This window comes from Felis catus, chromosome A3 (assembly GCF_018350175.1).
Source record: "Felis catus isolate Fca126 chromosome A3, F.catus_Fca126_mat1.0, whole genome shotgun sequence".
In the NCBI taxonomy this organism is placed as follows: Eukaryota; Metazoa; Chordata; class Mammalia; order Carnivora; family Felidae; genus Felis; species Felis catus.
Genome location: NC_058370.1, coordinates 64,766,262 through 64,792,898, shown reverse-complemented (window position 1 = coordinate 64,792,898; position 26,637 = coordinate 64,766,262). Strand labels below are relative to the sequence as shown.

Below are 26,637 nucleotides of genomic sequence, written 5' to 3'. Positions count from 1 at the left end.
AGGCTCTCAGAATCCAGTGGAGAGCTGCACCCCCAGGCAGGGAGGAAGCAGGGCAGCTGGCGGCCTGAGCAGGGTCGGTGGCCCTTCTGTCCACAGCACTTGGTGCCAACTCTCATCTTCAGTGGTTCAAAGCTTTGAAACCTCTAGAAAAAGAAGTCAGAGATCCCCACTCGGTCAGGTGTACATCCTGGACCAATCAGCTTTTGCCCACAGGCCAGGGGCAGGAGCAGACACAAGGATGCCAGGAAGGGGTAGGACAAGAAGTTCCTACAGAGAGAGGGTCATTGTGAGCCAAGAAAGTCAATGATGATATCAGAAAAGGTGACAGAGAGGGACCATGAAATCTTCCTACATGTGGGGAGTCAGCAAACACAGAAATCTAACCTGACTGCTGGCGGGCATTTGGGCCCCCGTGAGGTAGACCTGTCTGACCCCATCCAGCCTCACCGGGTAGGTTCCTTCTGCCCCCAGTCTCTCCATCACCTTTATAAGGCTACATTGTCAGTGCCTTTGCTCAGTTGGTGCCCCCACGCCTAATGTATCCTCCCTCCTCTCCAGCAACCCAAACCTTCCTCAACCTTCAAGGGAGGTCCCCATCCTCCAAGAAGCCTTTCTTGGCCCTTCTGCTCCTTGCCCCCCCCCCCACCACTGTCCTGCCTCCTATAAACACCTAGACCATCTAATCTGTACCTTACATCTTACTATTTAGCCCTGTTCTATATTGTTTATTGTTCTTATCTATTTCTTGGTCTTCTCTCTGCCCATTTGAATAGACCCTTTGAGAGAAGAGACCTTATTTTCTCCATTTTTATATTGTCTCTGTATAATCTGGTGTAGGACTGAACACCATAATAAAAATAACCACGAAAGTAATAGCTCTCTTTTTTTATTTTTCTTTTAAATGTTTATTTATTTTTGAGAGCCAGAGGGAGGAGCATAGAAGGGCAGAGAGAATGGGAGAGAGAGGATCCAAAGCAGACTCTGTGCTGACCACAGAGAGCCCGACGCAGGGCTCGAACTCATGAACCATGAGATCACGACCTGAGCTGAAATCGGCACTTAACCAACTGAGCCACCCAGGTGCCCCAATAGCTCCCTTTATACAGCCTTTCAGAGGCTTTTTTTTTTTTTTGTATATTATTTCATTTGCTCATCCCAACAAGTCTGCAAATTAGGAAATGAAAATAATGTACTCCTGACTCAGCCACATGATGCCTGGGGCCTCAGCCGGAGGCTAAAATCATCTGGCGGCTGGTGCTGGCTGCCAGCTGAGATTCCACTGAGGCTGTCGGTTAGAACACCCCCCATGTGCCCTCTCCATGTGACCTGGGCTTCTTCATGACATGGCAGCCTCAGGGTAGTTAGACTTCTTACACGGTGGCCCAGGGCTCCAAACGTGAGTGTCCCAGAAGAACTAAGGAAATGGTGTGGACTTGTCTGATCTAGTCTCCAAGGTCATGCAAGGTCACGTTCTACTGCCTTCTACTGGTCACAAGTGAGTCACTAAGGTTGGCCCAGATTCAAGGCAAAGGCACATAGACCCTCGCTTCTCAATGACAGGAGTGTCAGAGAATTTGCCCAACATGTTTTAAAATTGCCTCAATTTCCCATTGGACAGATAGAAAAACTAAGGCCCAGGAAGGGTAAGTGAGCATCCCAGCTCCCTCAGCAAGTGTCATTCTCCTGTCTGCGCCTGGCAGGTGATATATTAATGGAGAATCTAGGGCAGGTGGCAGCAAGGTCAAGAAGGAGGGGGAGGGGGGGCACCCGGGTGGCTCAGTCAGTTGAGTGTCTGACTCGTGATTTCCACTCAGGTCATGATCTCACGGTTCATGAGATCAAGCCACGCATCAGGCTTTGCACAGACAGTGCAGAGCCTGCTTGGGATCCTCTCTCTCCCTCTCTGTCTGGTAAATAAATCAATTAAAAAAAAAAAAAAAAGGAGGAGGGGGAGGGCCCAGTGGTCTTCTCTGCTCCAGTGGGCTCCTTGGATCCCTCTGACCATTTTGAACTCTAACCCGTGTGAGAGGTGCCCACTTTCTTGGTGCTGAGAAACAACTCTCTTAGATAACTAGGAAATAAATAAATCGAGAAGCTCACCGCCAAATGTGCATGCTGTATATTGAGGAACATAAAGAGAATAGATCTGTCTGTGGCCTATTTCAGGGTCCGGGGAGACAATCATGCAAAAGAGACTGGGGCTGAAGCCTGAGCTGGAGGCTGGAGGCTGGGGACTGGGCTGCAGCTGGAGGTTAAGTGCTGGGGGGCTGAGGTTGGGGAGGTAAGACTCGGCACTGGAGGCTGGGACCCAGGAGTGGAGGTCTCTGACTGCTTCACTTTTGCAATGTGGTCTGACATTCAACCCACGGTCTGCATGCTTATTCACACATCTGCTCAGCACTTGCCTGCAATCACTTAAGTTTTATTATTGGACTTGTCACCATATTAATGTAGCTGTACGCTTAAATTGATGGTAATTGTAAGTTTCCTGAAAAACCTTGGGTTTTTTGCAAGTATTAATTAACTGATTCACTTACATTAAAAACAATTATGTAACCGCAGACCTGCCTCCCTAGCTCTTCATGTCAAAGATGAGGGTTTCACGTAATGCATAAAATATGTCGATCAAAATTTCACAATTAAGGTCAATTTTCATTTGGAAAGCAAAGATAATGAACCGACTCGCACCTGTAATCTCCTGACATGTTTCAATTAAGAAAATAATTCTTTATAAACTTTGCAATCTGGACACTCAGAGAACATGTTAATACAGCTACTGATAAATACAATCATTAACAAAATAAATCAGGACCCCTGGCTGCAAATCTGAGGGGGCATCTGTTTTCATGGTAAGCCAATGACGCTAGAATTTGGGAATGCTTGTACAAGGGCCCAGCTGGGTCCTTAAGCAGCTGAGGAAAAAAACACCAGTGGCATTCTCTGGCCTGCCCCCGCGGTGAAGCCCTTCCCATAGAAGCTGAATGTGTAAAGGTTTTTCACTCTTCCTCTGTTGCTTCCTAGCTGTGTGACTCTGGGCAAGAGACTCGATCTCTCTGAGTCTCTGTTGCCTCATTTATTACCTGAAAAGAAATGGTATCAATCTCATATTGCTGCTGGAATTGTACATGAACTGATATCTAGGCAACATGCTCAGCACTATGGCCAGTGGTAGAACTCAGTAAAAAGGAGATGCTTTGGGTTCGTTGAGCCCAGGAGGGGAGGCGAGGAGAGGGAGGTGGGAATCTCTAGCTATAGAAACCTGGGCAAGCCCAGGCCTGTCTCCGCCCCTGCGGATGTGGATGTCCCATCTGTGGATGTCCTTCCGGGTGGCCCTCTGTGACCTCTCCCCCAGTGTGATAGGGTGAGATGCCAGCTCCCCAGGCCCATGCTCCCTCACACATGCTGGGAACTCACCTAAGGCCTCACACCCCCCAAGGTAAAGGACGGAGGCTCTGAGAGTCGAGGGTCTCGATCCATTTACTAGCTCTGTCCAAGGTCGTGGCAAAAGAGCAAGTAAATTCCCCAGCCCACAGCTACCTTTGTGACAAGGCTCTGCTTTCATTCCTGTCTGAGAAACCTTCTCCAGAAACACTAGAGATTCCCTGTTTTGCGGCTCCTAAGCCCCCCATGGGCAGTTGAACCCCCCAAACGATAGACCTGACTCCTTGAGACCCATCTGCAGAGTCGTCCAAAAACATTAACTTCTAGCTGTGTGCAGGTGGCAAGATACGGGGAAGAGAACCTGCCCAGCTCAGGCCCACCCCCCACCAAATCTCCCCAAGTCTCTAAATGAACTTGGCCCAGCCCAGCCTCCCAGCCTTTGATTCTTCATCAGGAAATGGGGCTGATTAGAGGAACTCCAAGGTCCCTTGTGCTCCCCAGTTATACATACTTTTGTTTTCCTTTCTTACCTCCTTCAGAATCTATTTTATTGTTTTTTACAAAGCCGAAGACTCAACAGAGGTGTTTGACATTCTTTTTTCTAAAAAGAAGACATTTGGCCCCTTGGACTGGGGCTTGGATATGTCTCCAGTGATGGGGCGGGCTTTTCCCCCTGACCCAGTCACCCCACATGACCGTGAATTTGTCTGGGAAATGATCTCTCATAGAGGTTCAGTGCCCAGTGAGGTCTCATGGGGTAGAGGGGGACCCAGACAAGGAGCCCGGGGGCAGGGATCAGCCCTCCCCCTGTGAGGTTGCCAGGCCAGCAGACTCGAAAGCAAGAGTTGGGAAGGGCCTTTCCCCACGGACCCTCAGTGAGTGGTGAGCAGCAGAGAGGAGGGAGGTGCTCTGCCACACCGGATTAATCCAGTTCAGCATCTCTTTCTAGGACCCCTTTGCCTCTATACTCTCAGCAGAAGGCATCGCCATTAGGAGAAAGCAACTGTGGTCGACTAAGTTCTCATCGTCGCAAAGAAAGCCCCCTCTGCGCACTAGTCGCACTATTCTCCCCCTCCTGGGAGTCTGTCCACTCGCTCTCCTGCCTGACACCAGCAGCTGCCGAACCCAGCAGGATGGCAGGAGTGGTAGGATTTAAGGTCAAAACTCCCGGAACCCACCCTGAACCCACCCTTACCATTGATTCTCAAGCGGTCCCCCAAAGGCAGCTGTTGCGTAAATCCCCTGGCTCCGAGGAGGCTGTGGGGCAGCAAAGAAGGCTGCGGGGAGAAGAGCTTCTGACTGAAAGCCATGAGCCCCGGATTCTTTTGTCCATCTATTCAACAAAAGCTAGTGAGAGTCGACCAAGTGCCAGGCACTTTTCTAGACACTGAGGTTATAGAGGTGAGCAAAACAAATACGAACCCCACCATCACGGAGCTTACATTCTAGTAGTAGTCTGGCAGAGGCCATAAAAGAAACAAGTAAATAAAGCAGAGAATATGGAGAAAAATAAAGCAGAGAAGATCCCCAGGGATGGGAGGTGTGCCTTTCCTTTTTAAATTTTTTTTCACATTTATTAATTTTTGAGAGACAGAGCTCAAGCAGGGGAGGGACACAGAGAGAGAGAGAGAGAGAGAGAGAGACAGAATCTGAAGCAGTCTCCAGGCTCTGAGCCATCAGCACAGATCCCAATGTGGGGCTCGAACCGTGAGATCATGACCTCAGCCGAAGTTGGACTCTTAACCTACTGAGCCATCCAGGAGCCCCAGGAGTATGCCGTTTTTAATAAGTGATCCAGGACCATCTCTTTGAGAAAGTAACATTGGAGCAAAGACCTGACATAGGTGAACTTCAGTCTTTTTTTTTTATTTTTTTTAATGTTTATTTATTTTTGACAAGGAGAGAGAGACAGAGCATGAGTGGGGCAGGGGCAGGGAGAGAGGGAGACACAGAATCTGAAGCAGGCTCCAGGCTCCGAGCTGTCAGCACGGAGCCAGACGTGGGGCTTGAACTCACAGACCACAAGATCATGACCTGAGCTGAAGTCGGACGCTTAACCAACTGAGCCACCCAGGCGCCCCAGGTGAACTTCACTCTCGACTCTCACCAGTGGATCCGTAGGGAGGTGGGAAAATCACTTTCCTCCTGGGTTTTCCTGGAAAATAATCAAACAAACGGGCTAACCTTAAATCAGTAACTTGCAGACATTTTTCCCCCTGTAGCAGGCACCTTTAGGGAAACGAAGAATTTACCCAAAGCCCTATAGATTAGGATAAAAGACAATGAGGACAGATCACCCAGTTAAACATGAATTTCCAGGAAACAATGAATCTTTTTTTTTTTTTTTTGGTATATCCCAAATATTGCATGGGACGTCTTCACACCAAAAAGTATTTATTATTTATCTGAAATTCAAATTTAACTGGGCATTTTGTCTTTTTGTTTGCTAAATCCCGCACCGTGGGAGCAGGGGAATCACTTCTCAGCGCTCTGGAGCTCCGCTGCCCAGCGGCCTCCCTGAGCCTCAGTTTCTCCGTGGGCAAGGCTTGGAAGGTATCGCAGAGAGAGAGTGATGGATCTTCAAGGGAAGAATGAGTGATCACCACATTCCAGAGCTCAGCCTGATGTAAATCCCAGGCCAGGAGCCCTCGGATCTGAAAAAGGTTTCACTAAAATACCCAATGAGAAAGCTTCCGGCCCAACGCCCGGTGACAGCGGGTGCCCAGAAACTGTTTTGTTTGGGTCTTGTTTTCTGGAAAATCGCCTTGCCTCCTCCCAGGCCAGGCTTTCTGAAGGCCAACTTCCGGTCCATTTATCCCAGATGGCCCCTTAGCTCCACAGGGCCAGGAAAGGGTTGACAGAACATGTTACTGAGTCTGGGAAAGAACCCAGCAGAGTTTGGTGGTTTTCTCTCTTCCCGGAAGTTTGCTCATTCCTGGGCCGGTGGCTGAGCTAGGTTTGGCCCTTTCACCTTCATTTGTCTTGGAAGGGCTGGCCTTGGACTATCCCACCCAGTGAGCACTAAATTGGAAAAAACGGTGACATTTTTTAATGAAATGCAAAAACCCCTCAAGGCTAAAGAGCAGAAATGCGAACTGCAAAATATCCGATGGTTCCTGGCAGGTCCTGGAAACAGTCTCTTAATGGCATGAAGGAGAAGCAAGGCTTCTCCAGAGCCCAAAGCTTCAGAACATGCTGGAAGCAGCTGGGACTTCTCAGCTGGCAGCAAGCGCTTGTTTTGTCCCTGGGGTAAAATCAGTAGCCAAGGCGGTCTGCTCTCAATTACCTGCCCTGTGGCTTATCTGAGGTGGGATAACATCAGCATGAGGGAGAGGAGAATTGGGGACAGAGGGGAAGGGGTGACGGTGGCCCTGACCTAGCACATGACACCAGGACCTGGACTGGCTCTGGCTTTCTCGAGCTGTGTGTCTTTGGGCAAGTAACCGGCCTTCTCTGGGCACTGGTTTCCTCAACTTAAAATGGAGACACTTGGATGAAATCACTTGACGTTTCCTCTCACCTCCGAATGAAGAAATAGAACATGTTATGGGAGCCCGTCACAGAGCTCGGGCCTCTCTCTCAAAAGGCAAAGAGATAAGAGTCCCAGGGCCGTTCTCAGTACAACTAGAGGTACTAAGTTACCTGTCACCAATCCTCCCACTTTCTGTAGCAACAAAATCCACGTGGCTAATCAATCGGTATGTCCAATTCAGGGGACCCTACACGTCCCTTCACGACTGCATGTGTGAGTGCTTGTGCGTGTGTGTCTGTGCGTGCATGTATGTGCCTGTGGGGTGTAAATGTCAGGCAAGCGTCCCACTATGCATTGTTTCTGCTCAAGAAAAGACTGCCAAATGGGTAGTTTATCCTGGAAACAGCCCGGAATATCTCACTAGTTCCCCAACTATGTGTTGTGTGGCCTTTTAATTTAGCCCTCATTCCAAATGCATGACACATCCTTTTGACACCTTAAAGAAATGTTTCTCAGATGGCAGGCAGGGCACAGCAGCTCCAGGCTGCAAAAGGAAAACACACGGCCCTGAAAATTAAAAGTGATTTAGGTCCTCTCCGGAAATGCCTTCCTTCAGGCTACTTGATGTGGTCATTTATTAAGTGACTTAATCAGGAACGTAACGCAATCTCAGAGCGATTAAGGCCCTTTCTGGGCACTCCTGGATCCTCCCAATTATGGCGGGGGGGGGTCATGCATTCATAAAAGGACTATCAGAAGAGAATCGTTTCCTAGGGCTAAGGAATGGTTAGCTGCTCAGCTAGAAAAGCCCTGTGTTGCTGAGAAATATAGTTAAATCACTAACTCCGGGGAAACGTCCCTCTGATTGAATTTAAGCAGTTGTTAACATGGTTTCACTTGCCCCACACCTGCCTCGTCACTTGCGACAAGTTAAGGTTGGAGAACCACAGCCCATCAGAGTATAAGGAATTCTCGAAGCTCTCCTTGTCCACGCTTGCCATCACTCCGCCAAGGAAGCACAGAGAATGACAGTGCTTAAGGCCATGTACCTTGTCTTTGCAGATCTGGGACCAGCACCCAGTCTCCCTTCTTGCATGTCAAGTCACGTGGCTACACTAAAGGGGAAAGGGACTCTCAGAGACTCTGTTGGAACGGTGAGGGGACACTGTGGACTCTCCAAATAACCGGATGCGGCTCTGGAGATGAGGAGGGACAAATGGACTCAATATTCCAGAGGAAGGGGCGCCTGGGTGGCTCAGTCGGTTAAGCGTCCGACTTCAGCTCAGGTCACGATCTCACGGTCCATGAGTTCGAGCCCCGCGTCGGGCTCTGGGCTGATGGCTCAGAGCCTGGAGCCTGCTTCCGATTCTGTGTCTCCCTCTCTCTCTGCCCCTCCCCCGTTCATGCTCTGTCTCTCTCTGTCTCAAAAATAAATAAACGTTAAAAAAAAAAAATTAAAAAAAAAAAAATATTCCAGAGGAAGCATCCTGAGCAAGTGTAAATGGCTAAATGAATGCTCAGGGGAGGAATATGTTCAAAAATACTTACTGAGGGCCCACTCTGTACCCAGAACTATGCTAGAAACCAGAAAAACAGCAGAGAGCACAGCCTCAAGCCTAGTGAGGGAGCTTACACTGGAGGAGGTGAGGAGGTAGGCAGAGAGGATAAGGGAACAAGCAGATGGATGGATGGATGGATGGATGGATGCATGGCTGCCACATTTAGAAAGCTAGGAGAGCAATAATGTAGGGGTAAGTTGGGGCCTGGAGTCCAGCCCCTCCCTGCAAGCGTGCAGCCCAACCAGAAACACCTCTCTGGCTCAAAACAACTTCAAGGGTCACCCAGTCCTCTATAATCAATACCCTATTTCCCATAGCCAGCGCTCCAATACTTGCCTTTCACCTCAGTCCTGGCTGATGTCATCACAGAGCCCCCTCACCACCACTGATGAAAACCCCTCCTGCTCCTGGCCTGGAGCAGACTCCGCTTCCCAGAATGGCCTCCCCCCTGCCCTCTGCTTCTTGGCCAAATCCCTTCCCCTCTATTTAGCACCTCTGCTCACTCCAGGCCTCTCCTCCTGCCCTACCTGTGCCACACGCCTGAGCTCTTCTGGGAGGTGTGCTACATCTGGTGAGCTGGCCTTGTCTTCCCCAGCCCCCGGCTAAATTGTCAGGTCACCAAGGGCAGCAGCTGTCTTCCCCCTCAGAGTCCCCACAGAGTGGAGCATGTGGCTGGCCACGCAAGAGATGATCAATAAGAGACTTTAGGAATATCACCCGCTCTGGACAAAGTAAATGGAAGGAGAGCCCAGGGCAAGTCCCTAGGAAAGTCTGAAACCGGGGCTTTCCTCCTAGAGCCTGTTTCACGCAGCCCCCTTCCCTCCACCCCTGCGGTGCTTTCCTGGAGGCTTCTCCTCGAAATCAGAGTTGGGTTGAGGCCTACCATGCTGGGCAGGGTTAGGGGAGGGGCCTCTTGGGCTGTTTTACGACAAGAACTACTCTTCTGAGCTGGCCAGTGACTCAGCATCTTGGAGCGCAAATGAAAAATCCTGGCACGCAGGAAGCACAGAGGGTCCAGCTGACTTTGCGAAGCCACCATGCCAGGCCCAGCCCCCAGCCGTGTCAGATCCCGGCACCTGAGGCATGTACTGTTCTGCCAGACTCCTAACCAGTCAGGAATGGGGAAACAGCACCTCCTATTGATGGGCTCAGTCATCCCATTTCATAGATGGAAAAGTTGAGATCTAAACATACCGAAACCTCCTAGGGCTCCCCAGGTTGTTCCTCTTTCCCCCTGATGCCTGGCTGGGGGTTCCTCTGACCAGGTGAAAGATGAAGAGTTAACTCTTATTCAAAACAGCTGCAACTCTGCACTGGAGGAAGAACCCCTAAATACACAGCGATTTCATGGGGGTCCTTAACCAGTTTTCGTTGCCTTTGGCATCTGGTGAATCTGCCTAGGCACCCCTTCTCAGAATAATATTTTCTAATGCATAAAATAAGATATGATTGCAAAGAAAACAAATCATGTTGAAATAAAGTTACAAGAATAATTTTTTAAGTTTATTTATTTTGAGAGAAAGAGAGAGAACGAGCGCGCTCACACCCGAGCACAAGCGGGGGAGGGGCAGAGAGAGAGGGAGAGAGAATCCCAAGCAGGCTGTGTGCTGTCAGTACAATACCGGACATGGGGCTCGATCTCACGAACCGTGAGATCATGACCTGAGCCAAGATCAAGAGTCCGAGGCTTCACCGACTGAGCCACCCAGGTGCCCCAAGTTATAAAAATAATTTTTTAAATGGATATAGTAACACATGCACTTCTTGATTAACATGTTAAGTTGCAAGATCTAGCAGCAGGTCTGATTGGTACTGTAATTTCCAAGTAGTGGTGAGCATAAGCATTTCAACGTGTCCGCCTTGACTCTAACGTGATATGAAAATACCTGTGTTTTCTGCTGGTGGGGAATGCCATAGATATTGCCCAGTACTGCTATGGTTAAAGCCTATATTCCTTTTTTTTTTTTAAAACATTTCATTTATTTTCAAGAGACAGAGGGACACAGTGTGAGGGGGGAGGTGCAGAGAGAGAGGGAGACAGAATCCGAAGCAGGCTTCAGGCTCTGAGCTGTCAGCACAGAGCCCCCGATGTGGGGCTCGAACCCACCAACACGGAGATCATGACCTGAGCCGAAGTCTGACTCTTAACCGACTGAGCCACCCAGGCACCCCAAAGCCTACATGCTTAAAAAAGCAACTAGATTCCAATTAGGGGTTGGTGACGATAAAGATGAAATTTTTTTCCCATCCAAGTTCACAGATAATTTGACTGCTGTCCACTGGACTCCTTAGGCAGCACTGTCACTGAGTGACTGACTACTTAAAGGTGGCCTCATAGGCAAAAGCCTGACGTCCTCCTATCCCAGACTTAGGACCGAGCTCACTTGGAGACACTGAAGAAAGCATGTGCTGAATTGAATCAAGTACTTCTCGGCTCCCACCGTGGGCGAGGCATGGATAACACACTATGCCCGCGTCCCTGTCCAGCTCACTCCTGAAAGTTCGGGGCTTTTCATAGAGGGGCTTTATTTTCATGAATATATATTTGGAAGCAGAGGGAGGTGTTAGATAACAGACCCTGCGCCTGCTAACGGGAGACCTGTGCAGTGGCAGGAAACGTTCAAGAACAGTTCATCCTTATGAAAATATCCTCCCTCTGACACCAGCCAGCCCGGGAGATGCGGGAGGGGGCAGTCGGAAATGAATCTCCATTTGAGAATGAGCCAATTATTTCAGTGAGGCGGTTTCACTCCTGCCCCCGCCATGGCTGAAATAAAACACCGGTGAGGTGTTGTTGCACGGGCTTGTCCTCGCATCCCAGCTCAGGTTGCCCCCCAGGGCCGGTCCGGAGGGGGCGGAGGGTCCCGGCTTGGGAGCAGCGCTCGGTCGCACAGGCGCCCATTAGCCCGCCTGGCACCTGGGCAGTCTTCAGGACCCCCTGCCCCGCTTTGCCCCTGCCAAATCGTGCCCGATGTACTCAACATTAACTGAACAGTCATATTGCTCAGAGGAGCAAGACAGGATAGTGGTTACAGGCTCAGACTTTGCCAGCAGACCTCAATTCAACTCCTTCCTCTGCCACTTTAGTCATTCAACCTCTGTGCACCACGGAGTACCCACTTTACCGTCTATAAGATGGGCCTAATAATAGTATCCACACTGGGGAGTTGTCGGGGAAATCAGTGAGATCGTGATTCTAAAGCCCCTTGCTCAGTGTTAGCACATAGTAAACATGCAGTGAAGGACAGCTGTTATTTACAAATGAACAAAAACCTGTTTTTGAGCTCCTGCTGGAGCAAGGCACCTGTGGGATTCTGGGCCATTTCCATGTTCAAGGATGAGCAAGGGTTGGAAGGGAGAAATTACTCAACTGGTTAATTTTTTAAAGTGTATTTGCTTATTTTGAGAGAGAGAGTGGGAGAGGGGCAGAGGGAGAGAGAGAATTCCAAGCGGCCTCTGCACCGTCAGCACAGAGCCCTACGTGGGGTTTGAACTCAAGAACCGCGAGAAAGGCTCAGTCCATGACCCCAGAAGGGTGCTAGAAACTCCAGGGAAGCACCAGGCCTCCAGCGTTTGGCCATGCCCCAGCTGCCTTCCAGCTGCCCACACCACAGACCCAGGGGTGGGGGGTGCAGGGTTGGGGGCTGGCGTTTGTGAGTTCCTGCAGTAGAATGCCATACAGATGAGCATTTTATTGGGAAGAGGACTTTCCTCACCATTTCCAATGGGATCTCAGAGCCCTGTAGGTAGGAATCACTGCTCTTCAGATTAGCAGGGTTTTCAGACTACTCTGCAAATACCAGTCCCTTGTCTGCAATAAAACTGCATTTGCCACCCGTGGCTGTCACCAGAGGGGGCCGGAATCAATGGGCATTGGTGGATTCTGAATATTCCTACATATTTTGGCTTTTCCCAGAAATCTCACTGTCTCACCTGGGGGAGCTGGAGGGAGAGATGCTGAACACAAAGCCTCGGAGACCTTCCCAAGCACAGCTAAGGCAGGTAAGGAAGGCTCAGCCAGACTTCATTCTGTCTCGCTGATGTCTTGCCCTCTATCCTAATTCTCCCTGTTGTACAAACCCCACATCAAGACCACCTTTTCAAAGGAGGCTTCCTTGCCCCCCAGACACACAATATTTCCTCCCTCCCAACCTATGTGCCCCGTTTTGTTTTGTTTTCTATAGCTTCACACACCTTGGTTCTGTTGCCCAACTAGCCCATTAACTCCTAGATGACAGAATGGTGTCCTCCTCTCTTCTTCCCCCAACAGAGCCTGGCACAGAGTCAGACATAGGGTAGAAGTGCCTTAAATACACCTTAGACTGATACTTTGGGAAAATAAGTGTATTTGTTTCATTGACAAGAATGGGATGAGATCGAATTGAGTTGAATTGCTGGTGGGCATCGTCAGTATTGTCAATGTCTCAGATTAAATACGAGCTGGAAAAAAAAATCTAGTAGAAACTACAGATTCCTTAAGAACGGCCCTATCCCCAGCCACATCCCAAATAGCCACAAAGTCTGTAACACGTTGAGCATCCGAATTTTCCCAATGAGGAGCACACCTGTTATTCAGAAGGAGAAAAGCTCAGTAATTGAATGTATTTACATTTTCTTAGTTTTAGCTTCTACGCCTTACCAGATGAGTCTCCTTCCCCCAAACCCCCAAAGTTATGACTAAACTCGTGGGGAGAACGGCCTTGGGATGACCCAGAGGTATATTCACCAACCCATTGAGGGTGAAATGGCCCCCATGGCTTCAGGAGTAATTTTCTCATGTGAGTACAAATGTCTGTATTCATCATTCCCTATGAATATAAGTACACAGGTCTTTGTGTGTATCCTCATGTGTATGTGTGGGGACAGGTATTTGCCTATATATACATTTATTTATATGTGTGTGTGTATACATTCCTGTTTGTTTCTGTGTGTGTGTGTGTGCGTGTGTGTGTCTCCACATACCCTTGGAACGAGACCCTAAATTAAAGTCTTTCTAAGACTCCAAAATGGATCACTCAATAATCCTGTGGGCTTAATTTAAGACTTCCCCATGAGGAAATCTCATTTTATGAAATGCTCATGGATTTCACGGTCTGAATCTGTTCTTCATCTGTGCTAGTCTCTTCATGGTGCCTTTTCCCCGGGTCTGCCCTCGTCCCGGCTCTGGCTCCAGCCCTCCTCCTCTTTGCGACAGTCTCAGCTTAAGACAGGGAACCCTTGGGGCGCCTGGGCGGCTCAGTCGGTTGGGCGTCCGACTTCAGCTCAGGTCACGATCGCGCGGTCCGTGAGTTCGAGCCCCGCGTCGGGCTCTGGGCTGATGGCTCAGAGCCTGGAGCCTGCTTCCGATTCTGTGTCTCCCTCTCTCTCTGCCCCTCCCGCATTCATGCTCTGTCTCTCTCTGTCTCAAAAATAAACATTAAAAAAATTAAAAAAAAAAAAAAAGACAGGGAACCCTTACTCACCCGTATCACACCTTGCATCCATGTTAGACTATTTTTGTTCACTCTTTAGTGCTAACTTATTGCTGAAAACGATGTATTTTCATTATATGCCCTACGTAGTGAGTGCACGTCCTTTGAGGAGGAATGTGTTTGCTGGTAGTGCAATCTGCTGAGAATCAAGTGTCCTCATAGGCCTCTGTAAGTATTTCTCAAATGCCAGAAGTATGAGGGAAGAGGAGGCTTGAGTGTCACAGCCATAGATGGAGACGATTGTGTTCATAGCTCATCGCAGACCCACTCAGAGCAGAACCTGAACTTCCGGGGTCAATGCTGGATCAATGTGCCCGGTATGGCTGGGAATATATACTCAACAGTATGTGATTTCTTCCCTGGATGTGTACATATGTCTGTGTGGGGGGCGCGGGGTATGTGTGTGATGGGCAACACCCCATGATGTCTGGGTTTTCAAATACTCCCAGGGTCTGGATATTGACTTTGGCCAACATGGATTAAATGTGGGGCAAATTCAGCTTATGGACTCTAAAATAGTGAGTCCTATGTGGTCAGAAGCTCAGAAGAGCACTTGCAAAAACCCAGATCATGCCGGCTCTCGTGGGGGATCCAGCATTTATTTCCGGCCACCTGCTGGGACAGGGTGAAGGGTCTTTGGGATGCTATACATGATAGGCTAGATATTAAAAAGGGAGGGGTGTGGCAGAAGTGGAGGAGAATATGACTCAGAAAGATTCGTTTGCAACTATAGCCCTTACGTCCATTTTGCAAGCTCCTCTTAGGCAGCATTAATTCTGGCTGAACAACCTTGTAACAACACTGAGAGTTTACCAAATGGTTCATGGATAGAGTTACATTTAGCCTTCACAATAACCTCATGAGGCAGCTGTTCATATGAACCCATTTGCAGAAGAAGAATGAAATGTTGTCCTAATTTAGGCAGTCCCAAGGAAGCCTTGAGCCACCATGGCATGGACCAGGGAAAGGAATGCAGCTCCCTTAAGGGTGGGGAATTGTCCCAACTGGGTTGTGGCACATGGTGGACAGCATGTAGGCAATGTCTGCAGTACAGTGGGGACTGGGGTACTTAGGATGGATTCCCCACGAGCATGTGAGCCGAGGAGCTCTAGTCTAGGGGGTGGCAGGAATTGGGGACAGTACTATCCAAAGCCAGATAGAGGGCAGCTCAGAGTTCCAGAGGCTAAGATCTATCAGAGTTACTCCAGCCAGTGGCTGTGGATGTGGGCACAGTGTCTGTCTGCCCCCCTTAAGGTGAGAACGCAGATATTAAGGGCCAAGGCAGGGAGGCTGGGGTTTAGGACAGGTATTCAGATCCAAGAGAAAATTGATTGCTAAGAGGAAAGCCAAATGATCAATTATCAATTGCTGTCTGGCAGTCATTCCAAAACTTAGTGGCTTAAAACAACAGCAATCATTTATTTTACTCATGAATCTGCAACTGGGACAGGGCTTGGCAGGGATGGCTCATCTCTGCTCCTTGTGTATCATCCGGGACAATTTGACTAGAGTTGGAAGATCCACTTTCAAGATGGCGCACTGGCATGTTGGCAAATGAGTGCTAGTTGCTGCTTGGAGCTTAGCCAGATCTGGGGCAGGGCAGTGGGGGAGGACTCAGCTCTTTTCCACAAGGGCCTCTCAACAGGGCTTCCTTACAGCTTGGTGGCTTGTTCCAAGAGCTAGTGTCCCAAGATAATAGGGCAAAAGCTGTATTGCCTTTCCCGACCTGGCCTCAGAAGTCATATGATGTCATTTCTGCCATTATTACAAGCCTATTACAGATTTAAGGGGAATAAACATAGACCATCACCCTCTTCATACACACACACACACACACACACCCCTCAACAAGAAGATTATCAAAGACACAGTAAAAGAAGGGTACATGGGATTGAGATATTGCTGTCACATTCTTTAGAAAATCAAATCTGCCACACAAAGGTAAATTACTCATACTACTGCCATCATCCCTTTTCAACAAATATTTTTTTGAGAACTTACCATCTGCTAACCGAACCAGAGGACCCAGTCCCTGCTTTCAAGGAGCTCACAGACTGATAGGTAAGATATAAAGGGGTTATCAAGAAAGCAGGGATAGAAGGAACATACTTCAACATCACAAAGGCCATATATGAAAGACCCACAGCTAATATCATCCTCAATGAGGAAAAACAGTTTTTCTCCTAAGGTCAGGAACACTACAGAGATATCCACTCTCACCTCTGTTGTTCAACATAGTACTAGGAGTCCTAGTCTCAGCAATCAGACAACAAAAAGAAATAAAATCCATACAAATTGGCAAGGAAAAAGTCAAACTTTCACCGTTCGCCGATGACACGATACTCTACGTGGAAAACCAAAAAAAAAAACTCCACCAAAAAATTGCTAGAACTGAAACATGAATTCAGCAGAGTCGCAAGATATAAAATCAACATGCAGAAATCTGTTGCATTTCAATACACCAATAATGAAGCAACAGAAAAAGAAATCAAGGAATCGATACCATTTATAATTGCACCAAAAACCATGAGATACCCAGGAATAAACCTAACCAAAAAGGTAAAAGATCTCTATGTTGAAAACTATAGATCGCTAATGAAAGAAATTGAAGAAGACACAAAGAAGTGGAAGAATAGTCCATGCTTATGGATTGGAAGAACAAATATTGTTAAAATGTCGATACTACCCAAAGTAATCTACAGATTCAGTGCAATCCCTACCAAAATAGCACCAGCATTCTTCACAGAGCTAGAACAAACAATTCTAAAATTTGTATGGAACCAGAAAAGACTCCAACTAGCCAGGGTAGTACTGAAAAAGAAAACCAAAGCTCGAGGTTTCACAATTCTGGACTTCAAGCTGCATTAGAAAGCTGTAATCATCAGGCAGCATGGTACTGGCACAAAAACAGACACATAGATCAATGCAACAGAATAGAGAACCCACAAATGGACCCACAAATGTATGGCCAACTAATCTTTGACAAAGCTGGAAAAAACATCCAGCGGAAAAAAAGACAGCCTCTTCAGCAAATGGTATTGAGAAAACCGGACAGAGACATGAAGAAGAATGAATCTGGACTACTTTCTTACACCACACACACACACACACACACACACACACACACACACACAATCAAAATGGATGAAAGACCTAAATGTGAGACAGGAAACCATCAAAACCCTAGAGGAGAACACAGGCAGCAACCTCTTTGACCTCGGCCACAGCAACTTCTTACTAGACATGTCTCCAGAGGCAAGGGACACAAAAGCAAAAATGAACCATTGGGACCTCATCAAGATAAAAAGCTTCTGTACAGTGAAGGAAACAATCAGCAAAACTAAAAAGCAACTAATGGGATGGGAGAAGATATTTGCAAATGACATATCTTTTACATGGCTAGTATCCAAAATCTATAAAGAACTTCTCAGACTCAACACCTCAAAAACAAATAATCCAGTGAAGAAATGGGCAAAAGACATGAATAGCCATTTTTCCAAAGAAGACATCCAGATGGCCAACCGACACATGAAAAAATGCTCAACATCCCTCATCATCAGGGAGATACAAATCAAAACCACAATGAGATACCACCTCACACCTGTCAGAATGGCTAACGTTAACAACTCAGGCAATAACAGATGTTGGAGAGGATGCAGAGAGAGAGGATCCCTTTTGCACTGCTGGTGGGAATGCAAACTGATGAGCCACTCTGGAAAACAGTATGGAGGTTCCTCAAAAAATTAAAAACAGAACTACCCTACGGCCCACAATTGCACTACTAGGTATTTATCCAGGGGATACAGGTATGCTGTTTCGAAGGGACGTAGACACCCCAATGTTTATAGCAGCACTATCAACAATAGCCAAAGTACGAAAAGATCCCAAATATCCATTGACTGATGAACGGATTAAGAAGATGCGTTATGTATATACAATGGAATACCACCCGGTGACGAAAAAGAATAAAATCTTGCCATTTGCGACCACGTGGATGAAACTAGAGTGTATTAGGCTAAGTGAAATAAGTCAGTCAGAGAAAGACAAATACCGTATAATTTCACTCATGTGGAATTTAAGAAACAAAACAGATGAACATAGGGGAAGGGAAGGAAAAATAAAATAAGATAAAAACAGAGAGGGAGGCAAACCATAAGAAACTCTTCAATATAGGGGACAAACTGAGGGTTGCTGGAGGGGTGGTGGGTGCGTGGGGGCATGAGCTAAACGGGGGATGGGCATTAAGGAAGGCACTTGTTGGGATGAGCACTGCGTGTTATATGTAAGTGAGGAATCACTGGATTCTACTCCTAAAGCCAATACTACACTGTATGTTAACTAACTTGAATCCAAATAAAAATTAAAAAAAAAAAAGAAATCAAGGGGTTATGGTACCATGAGATGGTGTAATGGTGGGAATGAGTATAGGAAGGTGACGTGGGGACTGGAACAGGGCCGCAGCCCCAACCTGGGGGAGGAAGAGTGTCAGGAAAGTTTTCCAGAGAAAGTAACATCTCATCTGAGTCCTGAAAAATAAGGGGTTTGGGAATGAGGGAGAGGTTTCCAGGGAGAAGCAACAGCACATACAAAGATCCGCAGGAGGGAAAGATACCCCTCAGCTTTGCTGCAGTGACGAACAACCCCCAAATCTCAGAGGTTTACAGCCACGCACATTATTTCTCGCTCATATTAAATGCAGGCTGCAGGCCAGCTGTGACTGTGCTTTGAGCTGGGGCTCCGCTCCATCTTCTCTTTCATCCTGTAACACAAGCTGGAGTGACACCTGTCTGGGGGTATGAGAGCAAAAGAAGAAAGAGTCCTGGTGGCAACGTACAATGTCTCTAAAAGCTTCTGTTCATCCACTCGCATTTATTAGTCGACCCTGTCATGTGGCCAAGTCCAGGGCCAATGAGGCAGGGACGTAGGCTTCTCCCATAAAGGAATAAGTAGGTGGTGATAGATATGTATGACCGGAGTGGAAGAGCCCATGGAGATCACTCAGGATGGCTGAAGCCTTGAGGAAGCGATGGGCATCTGGATATATGCGCAAAGTCCGATGACAAAGGACCTCAGAAACCATGCTAAAGCGTCTAAATTTCATCCTGAGGTTAACAGGTGCCATTAGAGGAATGTAAACACGGAGTGGCACAATCATATCTGTGCTCTAAATTGGTGGCTCTGGCTGATTCTTGATAGAAGGGTTAGAAAAGGCATCACACTGGGGAGTGGGGAGAAAGGAAACAATATTTGTTTAGTGCCTTTTATGTGCCGGGCACCAAACCTCCACATTCCATAGAAGACGAGAATAGTAGCCCGCCCATCACCTCATTCTTCCATGTCTGGACTCACAGTCTCTGCAGATCAGGCACTGGGCCATACAGTCCCTCCCCGCCCTCCCCCACGCAACATCACCGACTGGAGTGGGAATCACCTGACCAAAGATGAGCCTAAGATTCTCCACCCCCCCTCCATCCCTCTGTCTTCCTCTTCCTCTCCTCCTGTCCTTTCCCTCTCCCTCCCTCTATCCCCTGAATTCTGAACGGGTTGGGGGGGGGGGCAGAGATTTCAGCGTGCCTCCCGAGTGGCTGAACGAGGGACTCAATGAAAAACGAGGGAAGTATTAAAAGGAGTAGCAACAGGGAAAACTTCTCTTCAGAGAGAAAACAAGCATGCTCAGATGGGAGCGGAGGAGAGATGACTCTGCCATCGGGAGGGAGGAAAAGCCTTGATTTCTAACTACTGTCCAGTTTCGGGTTCCATCCCTGTTAAGGACAATGGGGTTTCCTGCCCTTGAATCCATGTGCTACCCCTGAATCCTTACGATAAGTTTATTCTTTTGTTTATTCTATTAGTCCGAGTGGATTTCTGTGATTTGCACCTCAAAGTACCTTGACTAAGATATTTTAATTCTCTGAGTCCCCCTAAGTTCACCCCAGGCATAATGGGGCCATGAATCCATCCAGACTTTACCAGCTTGGGACCACGGCTGCTGTACGGCCTGCCCTGGTCGCAGTGGGCTCCTGCCCGGCAGGGGCTCACAGAGACCGAAGGTCACGAGCCCCAGGGCCCGGTGGTTGAAACCTCAGGAGGGCAGAGATGGCTTTTCCTAGAACCTAGAGCCGTCTTCCTGACACCTGCAATGAACTCTCAACCACTGGGAGCTGGAAGTGCCCAGGGAGCGGAACTTGGAGTGGAAAGGACTGGGGGTAGGTGGGGAGAGCTTACTGGTAAAGCTGCCCCAGTGATTTGGGTCAAAGCCAAATGGCGGGAGGAAAGAACTCAGGTTTTCCATAGCTGCTGGACTTGTACTTAACCTCTCAGAGCCTCAGGGTCACCACCTGTAAAATGGAGCTGTAGGTGGGCCTTGTGCATGGAAGAATCATGAGATTATGTGAGATATCACGGTGCCCGGCATATAATAGCCATTCAGCAAATTCTTCCTATTATTATTATCCTATTATCTTGCTATTATAGAGGAACTAAGGGCAGTAAGGCTTATGGTTTATAGTATGGGTTTTGGCATCAAGGACTGAAACCTCAGAGGCTTTTTTTTACCAGCTGCATGGCTGCATTGGTCGAGTTGCTTAACCTCTGAGCCTGTCTCCTCCTCTGTAAATGCTGATAATACCCATTTTATAGGGTTATTGGGAACCAGAGGTTGCATTACCTTTATCCCTAATCCCAAATGCAACTGTATTCAATTCAACAAGAATTTGTTGAATGCTTATTGTGTGCCAAGCACCGGGTCATTATTCTCATTTTACAAATGAGCAAAATAGGCTCCAAGACTGAGTAATTTACTGAGGTGGTGGGTCTGGACCAAGGGCTCAGGCCTGTCTGATGACAAAGGCCGTGCCCACTGCCCTACTCACCCTACTTTCCCCAAATGTGAGCATTTACTAACAGCGCAACTATACTAGAACGATTGGAACAGAGACGGCAACTGCCAAAGGGCCCACCACACCTGTCATCACAAACCCGAATGCCACAGTGCTACCAGAGGACATCTATTTGAGGCTGACATTGACCTGGTCCCTCTGCAGCAGCCTCGTGCACAGGTTGTCCTAAGCTATGTGCCCTCCCCAGCAGGGCTGTATCTTGTTTCTACCTACTTTAGTAGAGCATTTGCACAGCACTGTGCATAAATTAATTAGTACACATGCTTCTATAAGAAACAGCCCCTGGATTTTAGCCTTAATTCACAGAGACAACAAAATAAAGTATTGGATTTCCAAGTTAAGAACAATCTGACTTTTTTCAGGTTCCCTTTCAAGAAATGCAGAACTTGATGGAAAACCCTGTGTGACTGCTTTCAACGGCTGAGTGAGAGTGCCCTCTTGCTCAGGTGCTACCCAAATCAGGAGAGCCAAGAGCAGGCACCAGCCAGGGGGAGGGGCTATCACTGATGAGCGGGACTGATGCATTGTAATTAATGCTAATAAAAATAGATACTGCAGGAGAGAGTAGTGCCAAGCCAGGAATCCCTACTCCCGGATAGAATTTCTCACAGGTAATGGAAAGAAGAAGAAGGAAAAAAAAAAAAGTCACTTCTTATAGGAAACCTGATCTACACGTTGCCTACAGAGGATTTTTGTAAAGTAACTAAGGAAATGCAACTAAAGACAGCAGCCCCAGAAAAATTAGACTAACTCTGCGTTGAAAACTTTCTTTCCTGCCACCCAAGGGAACCTGGTAACGCCATAGGCAGTCAGATACACTCAGAATTTCTAAGAGCAGCGCGTTCAGTCTGCAGCTTCTATGCAGCGCTAAGGGGACTCCAACACCCAGTGCTTCTGGTTGGAGGAAGCCGACACAACGCTGAGACTTTCCCTACTAAGAAGAGGAGAGCTAGGAGGGAAGAACGGGAGAGAGGGGGAGGAAAGGGGCCATTTTCCTATTGGCCTGGTACTTCGCAGTTGCTGCTGTCAGTCAAATCCCACTGGTCATTCTGCCGTCCATTCAAACATTCCCCGGGCGCCCACGGTGTGCAAGGCAGATCCAGATTTTCCGGGAGGGGGCGACGGGATAAGAGGGTGAAACGCTGGTGTCTGTGCCCCAAGGATGGTGTGATCAGACCATGGCAACCTAGTGCGCCTCCGAGGGAGCGCGCCCCACTTCTAGTGGCCTCTCTGGCAGCGCAAACGTCCGGTTAGTGCTGGGGGAAGTGGGTACGGACGAACCAGCGGGCCTTCCCGGCGCCCTCTGGCTGGTCCACTAGAGGCCTGGGGGGAACTGCGACTCACCCAACGACCTGGACTCTGAGACCTGCCGCTTGGGGGCGCTCGCGGGCAGACCCTTCCGAAGGCACGTTTAGGGACGAAAAGGACCTCTGAGGCTCCTACGAAAAGAAAAATACCAAAAAGAAAAACCGGGCGGCGGATTCAGGCGGCTTCCTGAACCCAAAGCCGACAGTCTGGCCGCCTCCCCCGGATGCCCGGCCCGCAGTGCCCGCGCCCCAACCTCTCCCCAGGCAAAGGGGCCCGGCGTCCCCTGCCAGCCCGGGAGGGAGCGTGGCGCGAGCAGGAAGGGACCCCAGCACTGAGCCGTGACCGCGGGCGGGGACAGAAGGCCGCGAGCCAGGCCGGGCGTCGTCGGACCGCGGGCAGCGCCCCTGGCGTGGGTACCCGCCTCGGGTCCCGCTTGGTCCCCGCTCGGTCCCGGCGCCTCCTCGGGCCGAGTCACCGGTTTACCGACCTCCAAACCGGCCCCGAGCCCTAGTTCTCGCTCTTTTCGTTTGAACAAGAGCCCCTGTGAGCCTGTGCGACCTCCAACCCGTTGTCTCCGGAGGGCCCTCTAGACTGTCCCGTGGGTCCTGAGCAAAAGCCCCAGAGAAGGACGGTGCTACTCCGGCCTTTGAGGGCCTGTGACCGTGCAGGCATGTGCGGCGCCGGCGACGCCCGGAGTCGCGTCGTTACGGGAGGGCTGCGGCCGGGAGCCCAGTGCCCGAAACCTTGCCCGGGGCTGGGGGCGCCGTGGGGGCCACTTTCTGAAATGGAGATTCACGTGAGCAGAATGCCTGCGCCTTGACTGCCCCCAAACGCTGGGCAACACAGACCGCCATGGGGTGCTGGGTTTTGCCAATACCCCCTCGGGTCCGCGAGGCAGCCACGCAGCCTGAGGGGGCGAAGGGCCCGGCGGCTGCGGCGGCGAGGAGGCGCCCGGAGTTTCAGCGCACACCAGCCCTGCTCCGCTAGCCCGCTTTCAACGAAACTGGCCTCCGAGGCCCGAGCCGGAGGCCGGGTCTCTCAGCGAGTTTGCTGCGGGAACAGCGGGCTCTGGGATTGCGGACGCCCGCTACAGTCCCCCAGCCACCCCGGGGCGTCGACGCCCCAGAACCCAACCCGGTGCGAGCTGCGGGAAGGGCCTGAGGCGGCAGGGCCAGGGCCAAACTCTGCCCAGGGGATTCCTGCAGCCTTTAAAGCCTGGGAAAAAAATAAATAAATAAAGATTAAAAAAAAAAAAAAAAAAAGCTCCTGGTCTTCTGGTTTGGCATAGAGCCCCCCCCCCCCACCGTCTCCTCCTCTGCTGGTGGAAATAGCCTACAAGCAGCTGCTCCTTAGATCACCCTCTTCTTTCCAAACTGGCCTCAACCCAAAGTCAGAGAAGCCCTTTGGGGGCTGGTGCGGCTGCTTTCTCCCTTTCCCAAAAGTTCTGCTAGTGGGTAATGTACTGGCCCTGGGCTGGGTCATCTGTGGGGGCCCAAGGGCTTTGTGCTGGGGAGCTTCCAGCCCAACTCCAGACATAAAGGCCCCAGACTGTCCCTGACCAAGAGTCAGGGGCAAAGGCATTCTGTCAGAGTGAGCTCATTGGAGCACACCCATCCACCTGTGCTGCTGCCTTCCAGAAAGTCCCATCCCAGGGGACTGCCAGCACACTTTGGAGGTCAAAGGAGACATTTCAGTGAGTCCCAAATTTCCACGTGTCTGCTAAAGTTTTCTCCTGCCCAGCCATGGAGCTTCTCCTATTTGTGCTTGAAGAGATGGCAAATGCAGGCCTCCCCAGCATGTCTCAGGGAAAGAAAGAATATGGGATTGGGTAGATTGGGATAGGTTAGACACAAGGCTTCTCCAACAGCTTCTTTGAGCACTGGCACCGGGGGCTAGGATTGCCTTAAGGTCAGGCTGGCAAATCCTCCCCCAGTCAGCTCCCCTGTGCTCTGTCCTGTGGCAAAGCCTTCCAGGGAGGGGGCTGGACAAGAAGGGGCTTCAGATTGTGAAGAGAGCCCAGCTAAGCTTGGAACCCTTTTAGGGCAGGCCCTCAGCTGTCTCTGCCGGCAAGAGGTTCTAGCTCAGACCTGTGAGAACTGGGTTTCTGCAAACATGGGAGGAAGGGGAGAGTTGGTGGCATGGACACACACCCATACATTGGGTGATGGTGTTCCAGGTTTTCTGTGCTTGCTCTGTGATGGCTTTTCACATGGCACCCATGATATTATCCAGGTCAGCATCTGTTCTCTTGGCAGGGGTGACTCTTGGGTTTGGCAGCCAGGGGCCCCAAAGAGGGCAAAGCTGGAAAGAACAGTGAGTCTGAAGTTCCAGAAAATCTGCCTTAGCTGAACACGGCAGGACCCAGTCCTGGAGAAAGTTCAGTCTTGAAGCTCCAAGAGTCCAGGGAGGGGGACATTCATAGTGGAAGCTGCGGCTGAGGATGCTAAGGTTACCCGCTTTTTCAAAGTTAGGATTCTCAGACCCGCCCCCAGCTCAGAATCAGCGGGGATGTGAAAGATCACGCAAGCCCCATCTAAGAGTGGGAGAAGGTGAGGTAGAGCAGACCATAAACTGGTCCAAAGTCTTACACCAGGAACTTACTGTCCAGTCCCACTCACTGGCCCCAGACCATGGTGCTCCCCCACAGCCCCAGCCTGTCCTTGCCAAGAGGTAGGATGGCCATGGTGAGAGCTGGGACCAGTCTGCTGTCATTAACCTTGTGGCTGAAGATGAGGTCTTAGAAAGAGTAGGTTGCCCATTCTTGGGGGTCAGCAAGGCAGACTCTGAACGTTAGTGAGGCCAGGGGTAAATATTTCCCCCATGCTCCCAGAGTCCTCTAAGACCGACTCTTGCATGAACCTTGTGTGGCAGCACGCAGGACTCTGCATAGGGTGGCCTGGATGCAGCAGGCCCCCTCCCAGACAACAGACACGGCTTCTGAAGATGCCACCTGGATTTCTGCAGGGAACTGTCCCTGGCACTGGCTTGGAACCTACTTTGACAGCCCTGGTCTCAACACACACAGGAGGAGGCGGGAGAGGCCTCCAAAAACAGGCCTTAGGGCGAGTCCCCCCAGGGTTCCACTTTTTCATGTCTGCAACTCCCCCGGAAGATTTCTAGAATACTAGAGCAGGAGGAAACTTTTGGAAATCTTGCTAAGGAAATGAACACTTACAGAAATAAACACAAGCTTTTCTCATAGACACCAAGCAAAGCAAAAACTTGAACCCAGGGTTCTGCCGTCTCCCATCCCGTGCTCCTAACACAAACTGCAGAGAAAATGTAAAAGGGTGGGAAGGAAAAGAGATGTGGCCTAGACACCAGTTCCACAGTTCCAAGCTGAGGGCAGAGCCCAGACTCGGTACTGGCTTGGGTCCTGGAACTGGGAGCAGGGTTGACTCCAGCCTCCAACAGCTCAGAGCAAAGAAGGGAAACGGAAGTGGAAAGGACCAGTCCGGGAAGAAGCTAAGCCCCGGGCTTTTTCAAAACCGTAGGAACAGCAGTAACACCGCCCCCCTTCTACCCCCAGATCCTCCATCTACTCCCCCTGCCCTCCTCCCAGAGAACCAGCACCACGTGTTCCCACACGCGCCCTTGCAAAGACGCACACACACACAAAAAACAGGATCTCCCTTCTATCACCCTTATTCCGGAGCTCAGTGATCTGGTTCCCAGGCTGGAAGTGCCCGGAGCCGAGTCTGAGCTCAGAGGCCGGAGAAGGGGTGGGTCTTACTCCCACTCCGTCTTCCCCGACCACCCACGGGGTTAGCGCCACGATCGGCCTAGACTCCTTGCCCTCGCCTCCCCGTGGGCCGACTGCCCGAGCTGCAGATAGGAGTCAATTTCCGTAGAGGCCCCATGTTAGTGCCTGGCGCTTCCCGTGGGGCCGTGGGACCCGTGGGGTTAAGTGTGAGTCCCCGCCCGGCGAAGAGCAGAGAGCGCCGAGCTGGGGCGGTACCGACCTCGGGGCAGCCGGCCGGGTTAGGAGAGAGAGTGGGAAGGCGGGATCCTCCAAGAAGTTGATTCTCAGGCGTCCGCCTGCGGCCACTGCCAAATCTTCTCCACTTCTGTCTCCTACTCCCTCCCCCTTTCCCTCGAAGACCGCCCAAGTCCGGAGTTCCTAGGATGGGGGCGGGGCGCTGTCCGCAGGAAAAGCCAAATCTTTGAGAGGCGCCCAAGCACGTCCAAACTCTCCCATCCTACTGGCCCGATCCTGGGCAGAATCTATCCCCAACACTGCGGCCCCAGGAGGACGCTGAAGACCCGGAGTGGGGGTAGGGTAGCCGGTAGGGCCTCGTGAAAGCTGCTCAAAATTTCTTCCCCCTCGAGGTACCCTCCACCCCCTTCCTCCCCTTCCTCCCGGCACCCTCTTAAACAGTCCCCCGCCTTCTCCTTTCCCCTCTTCCCTCCCCACCCGGTTCCTCCCCTTTTCTTCTCAGCGCGTCTCCACTCCACCCCCCCCCCCCCCCGCGTCGGTCCCCTCCCTAGCTCTTTGGGCGTCCGCCCCGTCAATCACCACCGCCGCCGGCCTCTGCCCGGTCCTCTCC

General features: G+C 50.1%; 1 protein-coding gene and 2 long non-coding RNA genes across 4 annotated transcripts in view; 1 reads left to right on the top strand and 2 right to left on the bottom strand.

Annotated features, from left to right (window-relative positions):
- Positions 1-26,637, bottom strand: part of SIX3 (SIX homeobox 3) — a 102,051-nt gene that overhangs the window by 3,336 nt on the left and 72,078 nt on the right. The window contains exon 4 of one of the 2 annotated variants that reach the window (XM_023251643.2): positions 5,374-5,536. The exons of the other annotated variant lie outside the window; for it this stretch is intronic. Within the exon in view, the coding sequence (XP_023107411.1) occupies positions 5,516-5,536 (21 nt within the window). The 3' untranslated portion in view covers positions 5,374-5,515. Of the gene's footprint in view, positions 1-5,373; positions 5,537-26,637 lie in introns of those variants that run through there. 2 annotated transcript variants of the gene reach the window in all.
- On the top strand, positions 69-14,460 carry LOC123384440. Its single transcript, XR_006595525.1, has 4 exons — positions 69-450; positions 12,329-12,414; positions 13,032-13,190; positions 13,974-14,460. It is a non-coding gene; the product is annotated as an uncharacterized LOC123384440 (long non-coding RNA).
- LOC109498153 lies at positions 17,997-26,457 on the bottom strand. The gene is made up of 3 exons (XR_002154797.3): positions 26,053-26,457; positions 22,127-22,221; positions 17,997-19,101 (listed from the first exon to the last, which is right to left on the bottom strand). It is a non-coding gene; the product is annotated as an uncharacterized LOC109498153 (long non-coding RNA).